Source organism: Talpa occidentalis, unplaced genomic scaffold, assembly GCF_014898055.3.
Source record: "Talpa occidentalis isolate TD23 unplaced genomic scaffold, MPIMG_talOcc4v2.1 talOcc4.9, whole genome shotgun sequence".
In the NCBI taxonomy this organism is placed as follows: Eukaryota; Metazoa; Chordata; class Mammalia; order Eulipotyphla; family Talpidae; genus Talpa; species Talpa occidentalis.
The window spans coordinates 109,934,059-109,956,678 of NW_023605305.1; the positions used below are offsets into that span (position 1 = coordinate 109,934,059).

General features: G+C 35.8%; 1 protein-coding gene across 1 annotated transcript in view; it reads right to left on the reverse strand.

Moving 5' to 3' along the window:
• TRIM33 (tripartite motif containing 33) overlaps positions 1–22,620 on the reverse strand; it is a 91,579-nt gene that overhangs the window by 23,810 nt on the left and 45,149 nt on the right. The window contains 4 exon segments of the mRNA XM_037500600.2: positions 1,363–1,480; positions 2,250–2,396; positions 4,403–4,517; positions 6,757–6,873. Coding sequence (XP_037356497.1) covers positions 1,363–1,480; positions 2,250–2,396; positions 4,403–4,517; positions 6,757–6,873 — 497 coding nt within the window.

Here is a 22,620-nt window from a genome sequence, read left to right on the forward strand (position 1 = left end):
CTCCCCTGACAAGATTCAAGGAAACTCAAAATTGCTAATGCTGATTCCATGTGCCTTGAAAGTGCCAAAATGTTCAGGACAGAGTATGCATTGCTACACAATGTCCTGTCTGGAAATGCTGAATGTTTTCAAAGCACATATATCCATAGAAATGACAATTTTCTTTGCTTCTCACAGAGCCCATTGCTTTCTAGAAATGGAAAGCAAATTTTAGGAAGATTCAATCTAAGGTAGCAGCAAATTTTTCCTGTAAACAGGCCAGATAGTAAGTAGTTTAGGCTACGCATACATCATAAGATCTGCCACATACTCTTTTTCACAATCCTTTAAATATAAAAACCAAATAGCTATATCACACAAAAACAGTTTGCTGATGCCCTGTCTAAGGCCATCAACAAATTTGAATAGCCACAAAGACTGCTGTTTTACATAAGGCCATATACCTCTGCTTTAACAACTTCCAATGTTGAAGACTTGACTACTTTGAAAATGAGTTTACTTAATCTGTAGATGTTTCCAATTGTTGGAAAGTTTGTTTTTTGTGCTTTTTGTTTTTAAAGATTTACTTATATATGCATACAAGAACTGGGATATAGGCCAGAGGTGTGGGGGATAAGAGGATTCACTGGAGACAGAGTAGGGAGCAGAACAGGCAGATCTACGGAAATACACTGCTGAGGGGAGCAGCAAGACAGGAGAGGTCTGCTGTCTCAACATCTGGGTCAGCTCCCTGGCCAGGGATCGAACTCCTGTTGCAGGGGCTGCAGATAGCTTCAAAGTGCTGAGACTTAACTCCTTGTGTCACCAGGGAGACCCTTTAATGCTTTTTGTTTGTTTGTTCTTAATTGAGCTGTTTGTCTACCTCTCTGTAACTTTTACCTATATTCCTCAGGTCCACACTGTGGAGTAACAAAACGAAGTCCATTTCTCTTCCATGTGAAAAGAGCTACTCTTATGTTTCAAACATTTCTCAGGACATGACTTTCAGACACATCAGCATCCTGGAGGTCCTCCTCTAGTGGATAATCTGGTACAATTAATATACAAACTACTAAGCATCTATGAAATTCTTCCAGAGCATGAAGATCCGTTTTCTAAGATTTCAATATCAAATACTCAGTATCAATTTTAAAAGATGGGGTAAAGGGGAAATGATATACATTAATATAAAAACTATACAGAGGACTCTCAACATTCTTAAAGATGTAATGAATATAGCTCAAGTGAGTTTTCAGTGAACACAGTATATCCCAAAAAGTTAATGTTAGAATAAAGTTAAGATACTAAGTTCTTAAAATCTGCTTGAGATGCTTTCTTTTAATTCACAGCTATAGTATATTAAAAAAACTAATTGTTTCTCACCTAAATTGACTACATTCTTTGCCCAGAAGGTGGGATCACAATGGAAGCGTATTGCTCCATTAGCAGCAGGGACAGGATCACACCGTGCTTTCAAAATATGGCGCAACTGAAAAGTAATCTTAAAGGGAAAAAAATCCACATTAGTCTTAAGATTGAATATTACTTGAGAAAACATACAAGGTAAAGACATAAAGCTCATGTGGTCCCCTCAGCATCAGTCTCATGAGACAATAATAGTGTTTAAAAGCTAAATAAACTAATCCAAATTCATATGCTTGAATTTCTGACATATCTATAGATCAACTACAATACTAGTTATCTTCAAATTACATTTATATGAAATTTTAGAAAATAACAGAAATCAGACTAATGGTTACCTACATCCTGGGGTAGTGGGGAACAAGGAAACTTTTGTGGATAATGAAATCGCCTTTTCTGTATCTTGATGTGATGGTAGTTATAGTTGCCAAATTCAAAATCTACACTTTTTTTTTTTAAGATGTATTTATTTATGCATATAAGAACTGGAGTACAGGCCAGAGTTGCAGGGGGTGAGAGGATTCCTCAGAGACAGAGTGGGGAACAGAACAGGCAGACTGACTGAAATACACTTCTGAGGGGAGCAGCGGGTAAGTCAGGAGAGGTCTGTTGCGCCATGTGGGTAGCTTCCTGGCTGGCCGGGGATCAAACTCATGGTGCAGAGGCTTCAGATAGCTTCACAGTGCTGTGCTTAACCCCCTGCGCCACCAGGGAGGCCCCAAATCTACATTCATGATACATTTAAACTATATGAGTATTTGATTATTTTAACTTCTGTTACTTTCAGTAATGTAATTGTATTATTTTCAGTAAAGTCAACTTAAAGAAAAATACACTGGGTGCCTTACCAGTCGCTTGCTGTACAGCAGTGCTGTGCTGCTGCCACTTGCAATTGCCCAGTTTGTAAAGTTCATGACATGCTTCACCTGCCGGGAAAGGCCTGTGATGTCATTTTGCTGCTGTAGTAACTTCATCTGTCTTTCTTTTGTGACATTCTGAAACAGAACAAGAGATTCACTGAAGAAATCTATGTGGAAAAAAAAATTTCATAATTTCCAATACAACTAAACAAATTACCTATACATTTTTTAAATGGGCTAAGTTGACATGCTCCTCATTTAATAACTCTGTAAGCAAAGGAAAAGTCACTAAAAATAGTTGGACTGCAACAGTTTTCTAGGATAATTAGGACGTTCCACCTAGAGAAATTACTGTTACTTGATGTCTCCCTTTTCCTGCAGCAGATGAAACATCTCAGTGTCTGTCTATTAGGTTAAAATTCAATACAGATTCCATAGCACAATGAGCAAAGCTTTAGAAATAATTTTATATAATCTTGACTCACTACACTTTTGGGAGAAAAGAAAGTTTTGTGTTTTCAGTGCCATCTACTGGTGTGGCATTCAAAGTCAAATTGAATGAGAAAGAGAAATTCCAGAGGTGTAAAGGTAGTCAAGGAACCTTTTATACAAGTTCATGAAGAACAAAGGAATAAAGAAAGATTGAAGGCAAGACCAAATTGGGGGAAATGCTGTAAAGGGAAAATGAACTGCTTTTTGGGAACTAAAACTCCCAGAAGAGAAGTATTATGTCCTTCGCACTTTGACATCCAGCATGCCATACTTCATTTTCTTATAAAAAAGATTCAACTTGGCTTAATGCACTATTTTTTCCCCAAAGGAAATAAGCTGCTTATTTTATAATGTAAATCAATGGATGAAAATACTCAACTGACTTTGGCAGATGATTTACAACTCTCCCTAAAAACATTCAACTTATAAATCTTAGGAAAACCTCTCTTTACAAAGTTTAGGAAGGTATCATACTAGAAAAACATCTATTATTTAAATGATCACATGTTAGAAATATATGGCAACCTTATCACTGGGTATTTATATTATTATAGCATCCAGGGACATCCTTTAATTCAAAAGTTCTTGAAGTGGTTTGAAAACATTATTCAGCCCTGTAGTTTAAATGTATTGACATTAAAAGATAACAAAATTAGTTGCTTCTAAGTTCTCATTTACACCACCTTTCTGAAGATCAAAATCTATCAGGGATAAATGCAACTGGTTGCATATACACCAGGAAAGATAACTTCAACACTGTGTGACAGTAGTTTTTACATTATTGTTCCTCAATAGGAAAAAAATTATTTCAGAAGACAGAAATTCAGAAGTAACTCTGTTGACATAAATTTCATTTGTGCTGAGTAAAATCTTACTTTTTATGAAATAATGGACCAGAAGAAAAAATCGAGTTTAACAGTAATAAACGTTAAAATAATCAAATTTAGTTTGCTTGAACTGTTAACGTAGCTTAAATTTCTTCCATTCAATGGTGCAGAAAATATAACTCCATGTCATCTGAGACTATTTAAGAGCACAAAATTTTGAGAACCAATCAACTTTGATCACCAGAGATGAGTCTTAGATGAAATTTAGAGTTGACATATTGACCAGATTCTCATCTGGAAATCCTGCCTACATATTAGCCTCAAAACATACAACACAAAGACCTAATACAACAAAATTATCAATAAGTCGGAAGTTTGTCAATTTCAAAAGTTGAGCATTTTTAGCAAAACCGTGAAATATTTTCAAAATAATGTGAAACACACGAGTGAGTCAAGCAGAATCTCAATATACACTCATACAATAAAATGAGGCCTATTTGTGGGGGGGAGGGGGGAAGTGGGGGAAATGTGATGCATCAGCTTTGTCTTCATTTACATCACATTTTAGGAATAATTCTTTCATTCCTAAGAGGAAATACTATCTATTAATTTAGACAGCTAAAATTAGTATTAATTAAAACGGGCTGCAAGGTAACTATCTCAAAAAAAGTTCTACTTTCCAATAGAATATGAATTTTTTTTTAATTTATTGTACTTTCATACCCAATCCCCAACCAATCTAAAAAAGCTTTCAAATAAACATTTAAAATCGCTAAAGAGCAAGAGAAGCAGTTTTTGTTTTATTTTGGCTTTGAACCGTACCTCTAGCTGCTGTAAGAGAGATTTTCCTTTCTTATTAATTTCATTGATAAGGGTGAAAATGGCCACTTTAATTTCCTGTTCTACTCGTTTGTTAGTCTCATTTACTTCTTTTATCCTGAATAAGAGAAATGCATCATTAGGTTATCAACTTATCCTATGTGTCTGAATCATCAACTGTTACAGAAATTCATCCAACTGGGCACTTAATCAAGTAATTAATATTAAACCTCTGTCAAAATGTACATCTTATGTTTCAGCAGACCTGACCACTCAATTTTGTCCAAACAAGTTAGGTATATAGACAAAGAATGAACTAAATATTTAGTAATTTTAAATTAAATTCACAAAGGCCACTTTATTAATCTAGGTTAGTCTAGACGGAAGGAGATAAGATCTCCTTAGTTTCTGCCATGGATGTGTATGACATCTAACTATCACTGGTTAGTGTCAAATCTGGCAGATCATCCTATTTAATCGTAATGCTCTTAAGAACAATGTGCAAAAGTACAATGTTGCAACCAATAATTATCTTTTGAGATACAGGAATTTAGCTTAGAAGCATTTATTCTCACTTATAATTTACCCACTTCTGATGTGGGTTCTCATACACGTCTCCCCTTCCAAAGTTTCTTCTCAAAATGTTTTCCTACTGTATATAATTATGTATTCAGTCCATTTTAAAAAAACAGTTATCAGCTGTTTCTGAAATAGGGATAAACTCCCATTGCAGTTATGAAAGTTTTGGTTGCAAATAAGGAATACCTGATACCCTACTACTTACAAAATAGGAAGAGGGAAAATACCACCAATAAAACATCTAAGTTCTTAATGAACAACCAGAAGAAGATAGCCTTCAACATTTATACATTCTACTTCTGTAGAACTGTTACACTTTCAATCCCTAAATTGCCTTTCATTGCCAAATTCAAATTTGAATAACTAATACATTCTGAGTCATAAAAATGTAATTTCCCCCTCCTTTGTCTGTACCTCAGTGCTTGTTTGGGCACTTTTTTGAAAATTTTATTCAACTCTGTCCTTATTAAAGCAAGTGTAAGACATTTTCTTAAAATGAGAATGCTGATTACTAGTAATAAGAAATACAGGACTCAAAATTATTTAGCCAAAAGCTGAAATTATTATGCATGCTGAAAGCAGAGAACATGTAGCCACAGTCAGGCCCCAATGAGATTTAAGCAGATCTACTAGATGGTCAACTGTGAAGGAAGAGAAAAATGAATACACATTGAAAAAAATGGAGATAGGGCATCAAAGAATATGTCTAACAGGGGAAGTACCATTAGAAATTTTAATGCTTTAACGCTTTTTGGAGATGAAATCATCAATTTCTCCAAAACATTTCTTGTTCTGCTACTTCACACAAATTTAGGAATATATATGCAAAATATATAGAAAAATTTGGGACTGCCATATGAATTCAACTCACTATCATTTGTCTGAAAGTGGACATACAAGACAGTTATTCTCTCCAAAATCATCCACAACCAATAAATAATATAATCTAAAACAGCCTGACATTTCACTAAGTACTAGACATCCCTGACTAGCGTGCACACATCTATTTACATATAAAGGGTTGTAGATTATATGTTCCTTCAGACTAATTTAAGATGATAGTTCTACCACCTTACAGTCTAAATAATGCAACTTTTTTTTTTTTTTGAGTAACTATGACGTGCCATTTTAATCATCATAAATAAACGAATTTCAATATTCTAGGAGAACTTAAAAGTCCCAATATTTGTGAATCTGAAGAACAAACAAATATTAACCTATTCATACTCTAGGAATCAACAGGTTTTATTTATAGCACTTCCAAATGTCTGTCTTACAGATTGAGAGTCCTAATACTGATAAGTCTCCTGAGTTATGGAATTTACTTCCAATTTAGACACGGAAATTCTAAATGGAATTTCTACAATAGAAATTTTTAAAACTGTTGATATAAAAAGCAAAAGCTAACATTCAAGTATTTTACTATTGGCCAGAAAATGTACTACATATTCATCGTACAGTAATACTAAGTAGTAAGCAGTTTTTCATGCTTACTCTACAGATGGCAAAATAAATTTGTCCACTACTCTTTTCATTCTCTCCTCTACACTGTGTGTTCCAGTTGCTAGTTTAAAATTTCAATTCTATGTTAAACGTGTTTTCTACATTTAACTAAGGTCTTACAAAGAAGAAAGTCTTATTATAACCCAAACTCAAACTATACCACTTACCCCCCTAAAAAAAGTGTTTGCTATAGGCAGAAAACATTTAAACTGGACCCACTGTGTTCAGTAACCTTTAAAGTGGAAGAAATTATGGTTTTAAGGCAATATACTTACCTATTTTGCACCTGAGTAGCTGCAAAATGAACATAATTCTTCTTTTCAAGAAGTTTAGCCAATAGGTTCTCAATTACACCTTTCTGGTTTTGAAAAGCTTCTTCCAAAAACTGATACCTTAAAACCAGAACAAACATTGCAATTAAAACAGAAAATCTACCTTTAAGATTTTGGAATGAAATGCTGCAAGAGTCAATCTTGAACTCGAACTACCAACATTCTACGCTGGCTACACATAACCTCTCCACAACAAGTTTTAATACCAACCCCGTCCCTTCTGACATGACCCTGGGAAACTGTTTTTAGGCATACTCAAAAATTTCTCAAAAACCATTTCAAAGTCCTCTTACAGAAAAGTTTTAATTTGGGATTGCAGTTTAAAAAATATCTAAATACTGAACTTATATACATTTTAAATCATAAAATATAACTTTTTACAAAATATTTTCAAAGGGAAACCACCCATAGTTTCAACATTATAAAGGTACTTGTAATATACAGTTCATTAGCCATTTCATTATGCATTTTAAAATGCAAGTATAACAACCTGTACAATTCAACAAAAACCTGATTTAAAAATTAGGCAGAGAAACTACATAGGCACTTCACCAAAGAAGAAACAAAAATGGTCAGCAGACACATGAAAAATGCTGATCACTTATCATTAGGGAAATACAAATAAAAACCACAATGAGACGTCACCTCATACCAGTTACAATGGCCGTTATCTAAAACATAAGAAATGGCCTGTGTGAGTAAGGATGCAGAGAAAAAGGGACCTTTACATTATATACTGTTGGTGGGAATGTAAACTGGTGCTTAACTGTGGAAATTGTTTCAAAAATTAAGACTAGAAATACCATATGACCAAGCTATTTCACTTCTGTTTATTTATCTAAAAAATATGAAATACTAATGTGAAAAGACAGCTGTACCACTACATTCACTGTAGCATTATTTCACTGCCCACTGACTGAGGCATGGGTGAAGATGACGCTTACTTTCACAGTGGGACACTGAATCATTAAAAATAAAATTTTGCCATCTATGACAATAAGGATAGACCTTGAAGGGATTATGCCCAATGAAGTCAGTCATACAGATAAGGAAAAATGCTGTATATTTCACTCACATGTGGAATCCAAAAAACTAAATAAATAACTCATGGACACAAAGAGTAAAAACAGTGGTTATCAGATGAAGGCAATGGCATGACTGTGAAAGAGGAGAAGGGGCTTAGAAAGTACAAACCCCTGGCTACAAAATAAGTCATGGCGATGTGATATATAATATGGGGACTATAGTGGATAATATTGTATGTCTATTTGAAATTTGCTACAAGAACATTTCCATCAAAGAAGAAATATTCTAACTTTGTAAGGTGATGGATTTTACCTAGACTTCTTATGGTGATAATTTGCATGTATGCAAATACTAGAATAATTGTTTAACACCTGAAAATGTCATGTTGATTATATCAAATGTAGAATATCTATTATTTACAAACATATTTAACCTTATAAAAATTTATTTCTCTTCCCATCTCAAAATCAGTATTTTAGAAACCTGGTTTCTAGAAATAATCTTGCTACATTCATGTGAACGAATAGCAAGCAAAGACTATAAAACATCTAGGTAAAAAAACGTCCTTTCCTCTCCTTACACAGGTGACATCTGACGTAAAGGTTAAAGAATGAGTAAAAATTCTCTAATAAGTGCTTTCATTGGGGGAAAAAAATCTTAATAAATCAAAGTACATAATTCTGAAGCCTCTTTTACTTTCAGAACTAAGGAAAAGGCAAAGCTAGAAGAGCAAGGAGGTACCAGATGCTAAAGAGCGCTGTACATTTTGCTGACATTCAATTCAGATAATAATAGTGAATAATCAAGGGAATGACTGAAAAATGAGATTTTTCTGTTTACCTGAACAAATTTCCATTGTGTTATCAAAAGAAAAATACTAACTGGAATATAGAAAAACAATGGAACTACATGGAAGTTTTGGCTACCAACTATTTCTGATGATCTTCACTAATTATACTAACCTGGTGTTTTCTTTCTTAACTATTAAGAATTAGTTAATCAAAATAATCCAGAAATTGAGAGAAGGAAGATTAAGCAAAAAATGGATTAGGCATACTTTTGATAAATATGTAAATATATGAAAGCCGTTTCTTGGGATATAATGCACATAAAGTAGTAATTCTTAACATGGGTTCTTCGACAACAAGCTGTTTTCAGTATTTCAATATTACAGTTGAAATCACTCAACTAATAACTTCTAACTATAACTTTTGAATGCACATTTAGTCTAATTAGGTCCTGAGCTAATTAGATACAACTCCACTTGTCAAATAACTAGCTACTGCATTTTTGTTAGTAACTGTCAGTGTGAGTAACAATTTATAAGATTTTACTCTTGTCACTTCTCAAGAAATATATCATTTTAGTTTGCATCTAAACTAAATATCTAATAAAACATTTTTTAAAGTGGATATGCTGCAGTAGCCTTGATTCAGTTTAATTCTTAAAAATTAAATTTAAAATATATACTAAATGTTCAATTCCACTGAACCTATTATCCACTATGTCTTGGTTCTTTTTCAGTAAAATATGTAATAGTCATACTTAATTTATAGGACTGTCCCAATAATTAAATTGTATGTTTTATCATTTGCTTATTAAAGCACAGTAGGGACTTAAAGTTCTTTATCACAGCTATTTTTACTTTTTTTTAAGATTTTTTTTTTTAATTTATTTTCACAAGCACTGGGTACAGTCAGAAGCATGGGAGGGTGAGAGAATTCACCAGAGCCAGAGCGGGGACCAGAACAGGCAGACTGATGTAATACACTGCTGAGGGGAGCAGCGGGTGCGGCAGGAGAGGTCTGTCGCGCCATGTAGGACCCTCTCCAGCGACTGGGAGCAAACCGGCACTGCAGAGGCTGCAGGCAGCTTTGCTGCTCAGTGCTCAACCACTGCACCACCAGGGGAGGCCCTATCACAGCTATTTTTAGCAGTAATTTTAAGTGGTATCCATTGCTACAATATAAAAGTCTCAATCCTTGAACCACAATGAAAAGCCAACCACACACACAAAGACCTCAAAAGAGTGTTTTTGAGAAAAATTATGAAATGCCCCAGTGTACTAGTTAAGCCTCTGTCTGAACGGGAGGTAACAGAGTTCAGAAGGAGCTGCTGAGTAGGAACTTGGAGAGACCAAGATGAGAACCAAGAGTGAAGATTTCAAGCTAGCTGGGATTCTCACAAAAACACAACAGGGAGCAAAACCCAACTTTAAATCTTAACCTTAAATAGCAGCTGATAATATTTCAATTACATAAGATTGCACTAGATCAGGCTATATACTTTCTTTTGCTATCTTCATAGTCACTAATCAACTCTAATCAGTTATGAATTCCATCCAAAATTAACGGAGGAAAAAAAGTAGGGGGTTGGAGAGGAAGAAAACGACATAACAACACTGAGCTAACAGGACAACTGTAATAATACTGACATATGCACATCTGACATCCCCAAATGGAAAGGGAGAAAGAAGAGAAAAAAAATTGAAAGAAATTTTAATAATGGGTTAAAATTTTCCAAATTCGACAAAAACTACGAGCCTACAGATTTAAGAAATTCAACATCCTCCAAACACAAGAAACATTTAAAAAACTACACTAAGAATATATTATTTCCTAACTGCTTAAAACCAGTAATAAAGAGAAAAATCTAAAAAAGAAAAAAAGGAAAAAAAAAGAAAGAAAAATCTGAAAAGCAGCTAGAGGGGAGAAAAGATCCATTATGTTCAGAGGAATTATGACAGAAGACTTTTCAATGCCAACAATGAAAGCCAACCAAAGAGTGAAATACATCTTTAAAGTACTGAAAGAAAACTGTCATCTAGCACTAGTTACATAGCAAACATTTCATTCACGTACAAAGGTGAAACTTTTGGGGGTAAGTACTGAAAGAAAACTGTCATCTAGCATTAGTTATCTAGCAAATTCCTCTTTCACGCACAAAGGCGAAACTTTTGGGGAATAATAAATGTGTTCACTATTTTGACTGTGATGGTTTCCCAAATATGTATCAATGCTACCATAAGAATGTAGTAATAGTAACCTACTCCTCTATAGGGCTAGAGGACTGAAGGAAACTTAGGAGAATGCTGTGAAAAAGAGGCGGGAACCCTTACAAATTATAATTGCGTGGATTTTTTTATGAAGTGTACATTATCTGAATGGTCTAAAAAACTTGATTCTGGAAATCTAATCATCCCAACCTAACAGTGCTTTCATGCCTTGGCAAAAGGAAATCAAGACCTTTATCAAGAAATTATACCATGTAATTTTAAACAAGGAATTTTTATCATTAATTTTTCAAGGAAAATAAGTTTATAGCTCAAAAGTCATGTATAAAAGAAAACAGTACCTTCAGTAAAAAAAAAAAAAAATACAAAGAGGAAGACTCAAACTAAAGGAAGTAAAACATTCATGTTTTAATATACACACACACACACACACACACACACATATATAATGAAATACAAGCTAGCAAATATTCAGGCCAGTATGTTAAAATAATAAAAAGATGGCTGGCAGATTTTTAAAAAAAAAAATTTTTTTTTAAAAGATTTATTTAGTTATGCACACAAGAACCAGGGTACAGGCCAGATGCGGGGGAAGGTGAGAGTTCACCACAGAAAGAGTGGGGAGCAGAACAGGCAGAATGACTGAAATACACTGCTGAGGGAAGCAGAGGCAAGGCAGGAGAGGTCTGCCGTGCCATTTGGAATTCTCGCCGGCCGTCCGGGATCAAACAGTGCTGCAGAGGCTGAGGACAGCTTCACAGTGCTGCGCTCAAGCGCCTGCACCACCCAGTGAGGCCCAGATTTTTTAAATTTTAAATGCCAAGGATGGGTTTTAATGGAAGCTTAACATGCCTAACAAGAATATTCATGAACAGAGATTATTCACAAAAAATGCCTCTCTGTTTTGGAAATGGATACACCATGTGAATTTACGTTAATAAACTAAAAGTGGAAATGCATATAACCTAGCAATCTGATGCCTGAGCATTTATCCAAAGAATGTAAAACCATAAACTCAAAAAAACCATATGTTCTACAATGTTCACTTAAGTATTCTTTACAATAGTTAGGACATGCAAACAACCTAAGCTCCCAGTGATAAGAGAATGAGATCAAGAAGACACGGTCTACCCACGCAACAGAATACTATGCAACCATAAATAAAGACGAAATGTTGCCATATACAGCAAAACCAAAGGAGTTTGAGGGAATTATATATAGTAAATCAAGAGAGAAATGACAAAGACAAATAATTTGACATTTGTACAGAGGATGACTGGACAAAGCAAAATACAGAAACTATCAGATGCTAATTAACAAAGTGAAGCTTCTGGGGCCAAGAGGGTATAGGGAGGGAGTAAGGGCCAAAGGAATATATAGGACTGTGGGTGAGGGATGTATTTCATTTAGAGTACATTTTTAAAATCTAACTTTAGATCACTGTTCTTGTATAGAGAGGGGGACCGTGTTTATTGAAAATTGTTTTGGGTACTTACCTAATATTCAGAGTAAATATGTTAAAAATAATACAATTAGTTAGCTACTAAAGTATTTTATTAAAAAGCAAAAGAATTCACATATTCTTCCATCAAGTTTATAGATCAGAGCTAAAATCCTAGGAAAAAGTATAGACAATGAGTTGTCAACTTCTGAAACCAACAAGTTAAAGGGCTTTATGAACAGGTGAAAATGAATTTAACACTGAAAATGTTTCAATTCATTTCAATGAATATATTATTTGGAATTAAGTTGTTGGCTGAGGGGATAAAAACAATCCAAAGATTGAGAAAACCGAAAGGAACAATCCCCAACAGGAGTTAGAAAACAAAGACAGGTTTACCGTTAAGACTAACTACGGGTACAAAGTTTGCTGATTTCTTGATTCCTTAGTAACAAAAAGGCCATGTGCCCATGCAACCAATGTGGTAACAAGAAAAAAACTGACAATCTGCACATAAAACGCGACCCACAACAATAATCTTTTCAAGAATGTGAGCAAAGGTATTTATAAACAAATTAAAACAAAATTCACTACCAATAGATCCTCATTTACTAAAGAGGATTCTGAAATTAAAGAGCTACAGGCAAAGAACATGCAACAAGATGTGAGGTCTAATAACAGTAAAGAAAAGTAACAGAAACAATGAGACAATTGAAAACTATTATGTAAGGAACTAAAATACAAAATAATTATAAGAGCAGAGGAGAAAGAGCAACAAAGTTTTTAAGTAGCCTCAGACTAAGCAATATTAGGCTGACTTTGTAAGAGTACATGCTATAGCTTCTGAAGTAACAACTGAGAAAGGAAACTATGGATAACAATGGAACTAGTGAAATGGGAGTAATAACATGAAAAGATTCAGTCAATCCAAAAGAGTAAGAAAAGCAACCAAGAGAGGAAGAAAAATAAGAGATCATGAAATGATATGGTAGATTTAAACACAAGTATGAATACTTACAAGTTGATTAAGGGATCAAAGATCCCAGGCTGTCTTTTTTAAGACTCCAACTATATTTACTCATAAGCAAGAAATCCAGAACATAAGGATAACAACAAAGCAGAAAGTAAAAATGGAAGAAACAAAGATATACCATGCAATTACTAACTGAAAGAAAGCTGGCAAATAAAAGACTTCAAAGTTAACATGACAAGATATAAAAGTCAACTGAAAATCATGAAATTCACCTGTTAGTTAATTTTGTCCTCCCAAAATATAGCTTAAAAATAGAGAGCAACAGTGATAAAATGATTACTTAAGACATTCATAATCATAATTTGCAATTTTAACGGATCTCTCTTATTAACAGGGTAAGCAGTCAGAAAATCTAAGGCTAATAGACAGGAACACAATTAACATTCCTGAGGACTACTACACATTACTCTCCTCTGCCTTTGTAGAGAGAGAAGTCAGGTAGCATGGTTGATTTAGTCTGTCATTAGGTATACTAGGCTCATAAAATTAAATTATTAACAAATTTCAAAGAACTGAAATGATGTAAGCCACATTAACTACGGTGCAATTAAAAAACTATTTTAAAAGGTAAGTTCTGATGAGTTTGGAAATAAAACTACAAGAAAGGCTATTTCTTTAGGGAAAGTTTAGAGGGATTTCAATTACATAGTTCCATTCAAGTGACCACTAGAAACCACCTTACTCTTTTAAGTTCAATTTAAACTGCATTCCATCAACCAATGATTGTATTTCTATAAGCATAGTTACACTGAAACAGTTTTTAAAGGGAAAAAAAACGAAGTTTGATACTAGATTTTAGCAACCATGAACATTTTAAATATATGGAGCAGGGCACTGGAAATGAAGGAGAGGTACAGGTAGAAGTTCAGGATTGGAGGTTGGAGCAGGAAGGGAAAATAACAAAATAAGGGAATTCCTCTTACATCTATGGCCAATATCTAGGCTGTACATGTACATGAGGCTTACCAGAAAGCCAGAAAGCAGCTGCTATGAAGTTGACATTAGAAGATAGAAACTAGAGATCAAGCAATTCTGGGAAACAGAATTCCAGCTGAGCCTGTTGGAGACTTTGTTAACCTCCCTGGGACATCTACCTGAGAAACCAGAAAAGCCACACCTTAAAAGGAAATGAGTATACTTGGAGTATGTTCTACCCTAGACCTATTCTGTCCTAACAAAACCTAAAATCAAGCATTCACAAGATCTTCCAAAACACACAGTTCAGAAGTTGAGTTTTCATCAATTCAGAGAGGTTCAGGAAATAACCTTGGGCTTTCTACAGATCCTTCCTAACAAAACATAAAAACAAGCTTATACATAAACAAGGTGGTCAACCAGCAATTTAACTGCCTTCTAGAACAACCATCAACAGTCTACAGAGAAAGATAAAAGAATCTAGAATTTCTATAATTTATCATTCACAGGTTCCAAATCTCAGCTATGAAACACTAATCAGAGAAACAAGAAACACAAACTGTTCAATAGAAACTGACATACCAAGATGGTTCAGATGTTGTACTTAGCAAAGGAGGTTACAATTTAAAGTAATGACAGCTTTTACATTAGAAAGAAAAAAACTGTCAATCTAGAATCCTATAACTAGTGTAAAGATCCTTTGTAAACTAAAACTTTCCCAATGAATAGAAACTGGCAGTATTCATTGCCAGCAGACCTGCAAACAAGAAATGCTGAAAGATATTCATTAGCAACATGGTAAGAGATAACTCATATATACAAGAAAGAATAAAACAGAAAAGGTAATAAAGAAATAAATAGGAAAGACTGTGCTTTTATTTCTCTGTCATTAATTTCTGTAAGAGTTTGTGTGTTTCTTTTTAAGGTTCTAAGGTAAGGTTTATATTGCATACAAACAAATGACATGGCATTAGTACAAAGGAGGATTTGATAAACTATTCTTTTATAAGATCACTATATATGTGACGTGAGAAATCATGATAATTTAAGTAGACTTACGTAGAATTTAAAGGTGCATTTTATAAGTCCAAGAACAAGCATTAAAAATAATAAAGGCATAGTTTAAAATGTTACAAGTTGATATAAAATGAAATTACCAATTAATTTCAAAGATGGTAAGAGAAACAACAAAACACAAACTAAAAGCAAATGGTAGACTTGACCTAACCATATTAATAATTATATATAATGTAAAAGTATTACACATTCCAATTAAAAGATAAAGCTAAGGGCCTTCTACTATGTATGTTACTTAAACTCCTTTCAGTAAAAAATACAACACATGTATAATTTATGACCCTCATATTCATGTAGCTCTTATTACATGTTTTAAATATATCTAACTTAATAAACATTTGTCAAATAGATGGAATATCTGTATCTGTGCCCAATACTATTCTAGGAGTTTGGAACACAGTGAATAAAAAAACAAGGCATATAGATTCCAGCGAGATCACAAAAACAAATTAGACAAAATATTTAGAAAGTAATAAATACTATATTTAAAAAGCAAGTATGATAAAAAGAATTAGGATTAGAGGCATAAACTACTCAGAGTAGTATCATTAACATAGTTGCATTTAAACAGATTTAATGACTATATGGAAGGCAGCTATGCAAACAAATGCAACAAGAAAGCTCCTGGTAAAGAGAAACAGCAAAGCAACAGCATCCTGGGCATATTTCAGAGACAACAAGGAAGCCAGGGGAGTTACAGAGAGTGAGGGCGAGAGCAGTTGTAGATGACGTGCCTGTGAAGGCCTTAGACGCGTCTAAAAGGTTTCTGACTTTTACTCTGCTCAAAATTACTGATTTTGAGCAGGGCAGTAACAGTCTGCACGGTCAAGATTCACCAGACTGTAGCAGTAATCCAGGAATGAAGTTAGGGTGGCTGAGACCAGTCTAGTAGCAATGAAGTATTAAAAGCAGCAAAGCATGGCTTCCCCTGGTGGCGCAGCAGTTGAGCGCTGGGTTGCGAAGCTGCCCGCAGCCTCTGCAACGTTGGTTTGATCCCCGGCCACCGGCGAGGATGTGCAGACCCACGGGTGTGCAGACCTCTCCTGCTGAGCCCACTGCTCCCCTCAGCAGTGTACCTCCGTCTTTCCGCCTGCTCTGCTCCCTGCTCTGGCTCTGGTGAATTCTCTCACCCTCCCGCACTTCTGACTGTACCCAGTGCTTGTATAAATAAATAAATAATTTTTTTTTTTTTAAAGGCAGCAAAACAGTAACTACCCCTCAATTAAAAGAAGTTGGGGGGTGAGGGGAGGGGATGTATCTTTAAGGTATAGCCAAAAAGATGTCTGGTTAAGTTTGAGTTTGGGAATAAGAAAACAGTGGAGTCAAGCATGGTACCAAAATCTATAGTTCATGCAACAGAAAAAACTGTAATTCCCACAAACTGAAATGGAGCAAGGCTACCAGTGAAAAGGGTTGAAAGAGGGTGTGATCAATTCAGTTTTGGAAACATTTGTAAAAGCAGACACTCTGTAGAACTGACAAATGTGAAGGTCTGGAGAGAGTGATGAGCTAGAAATATAATAAATCTGGACACCATCAGCACATGCGCATGGCATTTACAGACCACAGCTCTAACAAAAGCAGTTAAGACTGATACGTCCAACATTAGGAGATCCAGGAAAATGAGCAAGTGAGACTGGGAAGAAGTAATCAGTGTAACAAAAAGAAAGCTGTAATTATGTGATCTCTGGTAGCCACATAAATAAAATGTATTAAGAAAATGAGCAACCACGTCAAACAAATGTTGTTGAAATATACTGCATTAACCTGACAAGCAAAAAAGACCTCCAAATTTAATAATGCTGTGGTTACTAGTGACCTCCAAAAGAACAATGTTGATACAGCCAAAAGTTACATACATGTAACATCTTTGTGGCTATAAGTTGTTACTGAAGTGAGAATGGGACAGGAGAAATAGGAGACCATAACTATAAGCAATCCTTTTAAAATTTTGCTGTAAGGAAGTCCAGTGACAGCTCCTGGTAGGGAAAGTGAGTTAGAGATTTTGTGTTTTGTTTGTAAATATGAAAGAAAAAAATAGAATATTGAAATACTGTGATATGAAACATAGTAGTAACAGGTTAGAAATTGGAGAATTTCAAGGAGGAAGAGTAGTCTAAAACTTGACAAGAAAAAAGAAATCTACTTCACACAACCAGGTCCAATGACAAGTGGGCTATTAAAGAAAAAATAGCCACCAGCTAGTAATAAGGGCTTCAGGTGAAACAGCATCTAGCAATGTTTCCATTTACTGCAAGGAAAGTACAGAAAAGGTTCAAAGAAAATGCCGAGGATGTAGATTCTCTTAATGACAAGCCCTAAGTCCCAGAAAACAAAATGGCAGAGTGAAACAGCACCGTGTTCATGTACAATTAAAGTACGGCTGATAAGAGGAAACCTGGGAGTGCGGGGCTTTTTCAGGGACAAAGAACGTATTAATATTAGTCTTATTAGATTTAAAGCAGATGATGACAGAAGGGGCACAACTGTTGGTAGTAAAGAGGGGTAGGGCAAGAGGCTTCCCTTTGTAACCTGTCAATGGCTAAGAAACCCTAGCTCCAGCAAGTCAACCACATCTACACTCCCAATTAAGACAGGAAAATCGGAACTGTGTAGGTTCACTCTTGATCCTCATTCCAGGAGAAACAAACTTACTCCAAATGTGTAGGTACCATCTTGTCCCACACTGATAGGATGAATGGTCTGAGAAGGCGCAATGAGTCCGAGGGCCCTCTTCACCTGTGCTAATGGGGGCAGAGGGCCTGTGGGATGCCTTCCGAAGCGACAGACATAAATGACGGTATCAATTTTAGACAACTAAAAATTGTTACACTACCATCCTTTTTACTTCTCTTATTATACCCAATCTAATTTTGTTATGTTTACATTACATAAGAAGATTTTAAATTTAACAGGCCCAAAACTTAATTACCAATTCCCTAAATACATCTAATAAACCATGTCTTGACACAATCTTCCTCACCTCAGTAAATTTAATTTTACCCTTCCAATTACTCATGATTTCAAAGCCAAATATATTTTTTTTCTAAAAGATTTATTTATACATACAAGAACCAGGGTACAGGCCAGAGTTTTTTTTTTGGGGGTGTGAGAGGATTCACCAGAGAAAGAGTAGGGAGCAGAACAGGCAGGTCTACTGAAATACACTGCTGAGGGGAGCAACAGGCGAGACAGGAGAGGTCTGCTGCGCATGTGGGTCACCTCCCTGGCCGGGGATCAAACTTGTGCTGCAGTGGCTGCGGTGAGCTTCATAGGTTGGTCTTAACCCCTTATGCCACCAGGGAGGCACCCCCAAAATCTTTTTTTTGAAGATCTGTTTATGCATACAAGAGTTGGGGTACAGGCCAGGGGTGTGGGGGGTGAGAGGATCCACCAGAAACAGAGTGGGGAACAGAATAGGCAGACTGACTGAAATACACTGCTGAGGGGAGCAGCGGGCAAGACAGGAGAGGTCTGCCTCACCATGTGGGTTTCCCTCGGGCCAGCTAGGGATCAAACTTGTGCTGCAGAGGCCACGGATTGCCTCACAGTGCGGTGCTTAACCCCTTGTGCCACCATGGAGGCCCTCAAAGCCAAAAATCTTGATGCTACTGATACACTGCTATCTGATATAACCCATACATCAGTAAATCTACACATAGTTTCAGACATCAAGCCCAATACCAAAATATATTTAAAAAACTCCACATTTTACTAGCTCGAAGGTTAGCACTTCAGTCTAAATTAACATTGTTTCTTGCCTCAATTATTGAAAACAGCCTCCTAACTACTAAGCTCCTGGTTCCGTCATCTCCTTTCATGTCTCTTCACCACAAACACTGCTCAAAAGGTTGAGCATCTTTCATTCAGAATGAAAGCCAGCATTCTTACAATGTCTTACAAAACACTACATAATTTAGCCCTTTATGTGCCTCTGACCTCGTATGACACAAATCTTCTCCTTGTTCATTTCCTTCAAACCATACAGCTCCTCAGAGATGTCAAGTATGCTACTATCTGGGTCTCCCTGGTGGCGCAAGCAGTTAAGCACCACACTATGAAGCAATCCGCAGCTTCTGCAGCACAAGTTTGATCCATGGCCAGTCAGGGAGAATCCCACATGGCGCAGGAGACCTCTCCTGTGTCGCCCGCAGCTCCCCTCAGCAGTGTATTTCAGTCGGTCTCCCTGGTCTGTTCCCCGCTCTGTCTCTGATGAATGCTCTCACCCCCCACATCTCTGGCCTGCACCCCAGCTCTTGTATGCATAAATAAATAAATCTTAAAAAAAAAAAAAGTATGCTATTATCTCTTCCCATTTGCCCTTGCTTTTTTAACATGAGATATGCACCATCTCCACTTCCAATTTTATAAAATTTGAATAGGGCTTGTTCCCATTCTTCCTTCAGACTACATTCAAATCCCATCTCCCCACTAAAACCTTTTGAAGCCATACACCCTGCCCCCATGCTCACAATGTCCAATCCAAACTTCCTAGCTTTCTTTGACAATCACCATCTGATATATTTACTGTTTGACACCATTCATGGAAAAATTAAAGTCCCTGGAGAAAATGCCTCTGCTTTGTTCAGTACCATGCCTGGTACCCTATGTAAGCATACAATTACTTGTTCAATGACTGTATAAATATTGCCCAGTGATGAGATCCAAGGATTATAGTAAGAGTAAGAATCATTTCTATTAGAATTTTTTACTCTTCTGGAACTAATAAATGTTCTTTGTTTCCATCTGTTTAATGTCTAATGCATGGATTGCTATGTTTCTCGAATTCCTTGAGATATGTCAAAAACTTGTGAAATTACTTTTTAAATGACTTAACATAAGAAATTCAACAGAAAAAAAAATTCAATAGAAGTTCCACTTTTTCCCCGGAAATATCCTCATTAGGGTCAAAATTTTCACACTTCAGTCTAAAGTAGTGATCACACATCTGTCACTCTGGGCACTGCCACTTAATAAAGCTTTTGTTTTAGTACTGTTTTTGTGGATCACAAGCTCTCACAGCTCTATTGAAAGAAGTGCTTGGGAGAGTTTCTGAATGTTTACATGCTTTAAAGCAACTGCGTATTACTCTCACACTGATTAACAGTTTACCTATAGAATTCTAGGTTGAAAACCCTTCCCTCTCATGTCCCAACTTTTAAAGCCATCACTCCAGTACAGGCACCCCTCAGAGAGTTCCAGACGGCTGTAATGAAACTAAAATCCCAATAAAGTAAGTCACACATATTTTTTTGGTTCCCCAGTGAGTATTAAGGTTATGTTTACCTAGACTCTAGTTGTAGGAAGTGTGCAGTAATCTATGTCTAAAAAAAAAAAACCATGTAATTAAATGTGACATGGCGACAAAAAGCGAGCATACGCTCTTAGAAAAAGCCACGAATACCTGCTCAATGCAGGCTTGCTACCACCTTGGAAAGGAAGTGGGGGGGGGAGTGAGGAGGAGAGGTGGGAGGGGAGGGGAGAAAAGAATGCAGTATTTGTTGGATGCAATAAAGCATGATGCAACAGCACGGTATGCCTTTTCTTCCATCTGCTGATACTGCTATTCTTAAAGAACTTGTTTAGATTCCCATTCTATTCTTTGGAAACCTGTTGATCTTCATTTTAATCCATAATATACCGTCATTTTTAGACATGGGTCTTTTTTTCAGTGTACTGGATCCTAAATGTATCCATTTCGGAATACGAATTCTGGGTTCTTAGCAGAATGTCTTATTTAATCATTTGTTTTTTCCTGTATTTCAGACTTTGTGGCTGCTGACTGCACACAATTTCCTTACCTTTTTGAAGGTTTTTCTTATTTTGGTTTATTTTGTAAAAAAACTAACTAGAATTTATGTGCCAAACCTATTTTTTTATTGCAGCAATCACGTTTCTAAGAGCTCTTTCTTACTTTAGTTACTTCTTTTAGAGACATTCCTATCTTTCAGGACATCATTTTGATTTTATATTTCCTTTTGTTACTATATTTTCTTATTTTCTTTCATGACCCTTTTTTTAGTAGACCATGATGTCTTTCCTGTTAGGTGCTAGTGTCCCCTGGAAATATATACAGTTGTAGTAACTAAGAGTGGCTCATCTAACAAAACAAGCACTGACAGGCAATGGTAGTGAACATTCAATATCATAGCTGGAACCTGAGTGATTTGGGCTTTACCATTATAAGCATACAATGGTGTCAGCTTCAGGTATCATATTCAAATAGGAACAGGTTGAACACCAACATTTGTTTCCTTTTCAACAGGAAAGCAAAAAAATTCTGAAAATCACCCACTAAGTAGAAATCCACTTGTATTTTATGGGCACAAACTGTGGGTAAGAGCTACCCTAAAGTCAAGAAAGCTAACAAGGGAAATACTTAGCTTCTCCTGACTTCCTTTTGAAGTTAGACAAGAGATGGGAGTTGAGAATTAGCCAATAACCAGTGGCATACAGCATATGATGGTGGCTCTCTTCAAATGTCATATGATCCTTGACCAATTATACATATTTAAATATACTTTAAAACTATTTGGAGTCATGTAAGAGAAATTGGAACTTAAAAACTGAAAGAGGCCCGGTGGCGCAGCGGTTGAGCGCTGGGTTGCGAAGCTGCTTGCAGCATCTGCAGCACCGGTTCGATCCCTGGCTGTTCCCCGGCCACCGGAGGAGGGTCCCACATGGCACACAGAGTTCTCCTGCTGCCTGCTGCGCCCCTCAGCAGTGTACTTCGGTCCTTCTGCTTGCTCTGCTCCCCACTCTGGCTCTGGTGAATTCTCTCACCCTCCCATGCCTCTGACTGTACCCCAGTTCTTGTATAAATAAATAAATCTTAAAAAAATAAAATTGAAATAAAAGTAATAGTGATAGTTAAAAAGTTACTGAACACTTAACTGTGCTATTCACTGAACAGGCACAATTTAACCCACAAAACCACCTTAGAAAATTAAGTGAAACTTTAAAATATGCACACACAGCTCTTTATTTTACCATTATATTTTGTTAAAGGAGGGGAAGGATCTAAAACCACAATTATAGAATACATAAATTATAATTATGGAATGAGGCTAAATTAAGAAGAAATTCAAATTTTCTTGATAAAGATTCATTATAAATGAGATAAAAGCATAGATTTTTGTAAAATATTAATACATTTCAATTCTTAGTGACTACATAAAATCTCTACTAAACAGATGGTTTTCCAAAAAAAAATATAAAATACCACAATCACATAACTGACTCGAAAAAGCTACAGGATGCCTGACCTGATCAATAAACATGCAAGAAATCATGTTTCTTAAG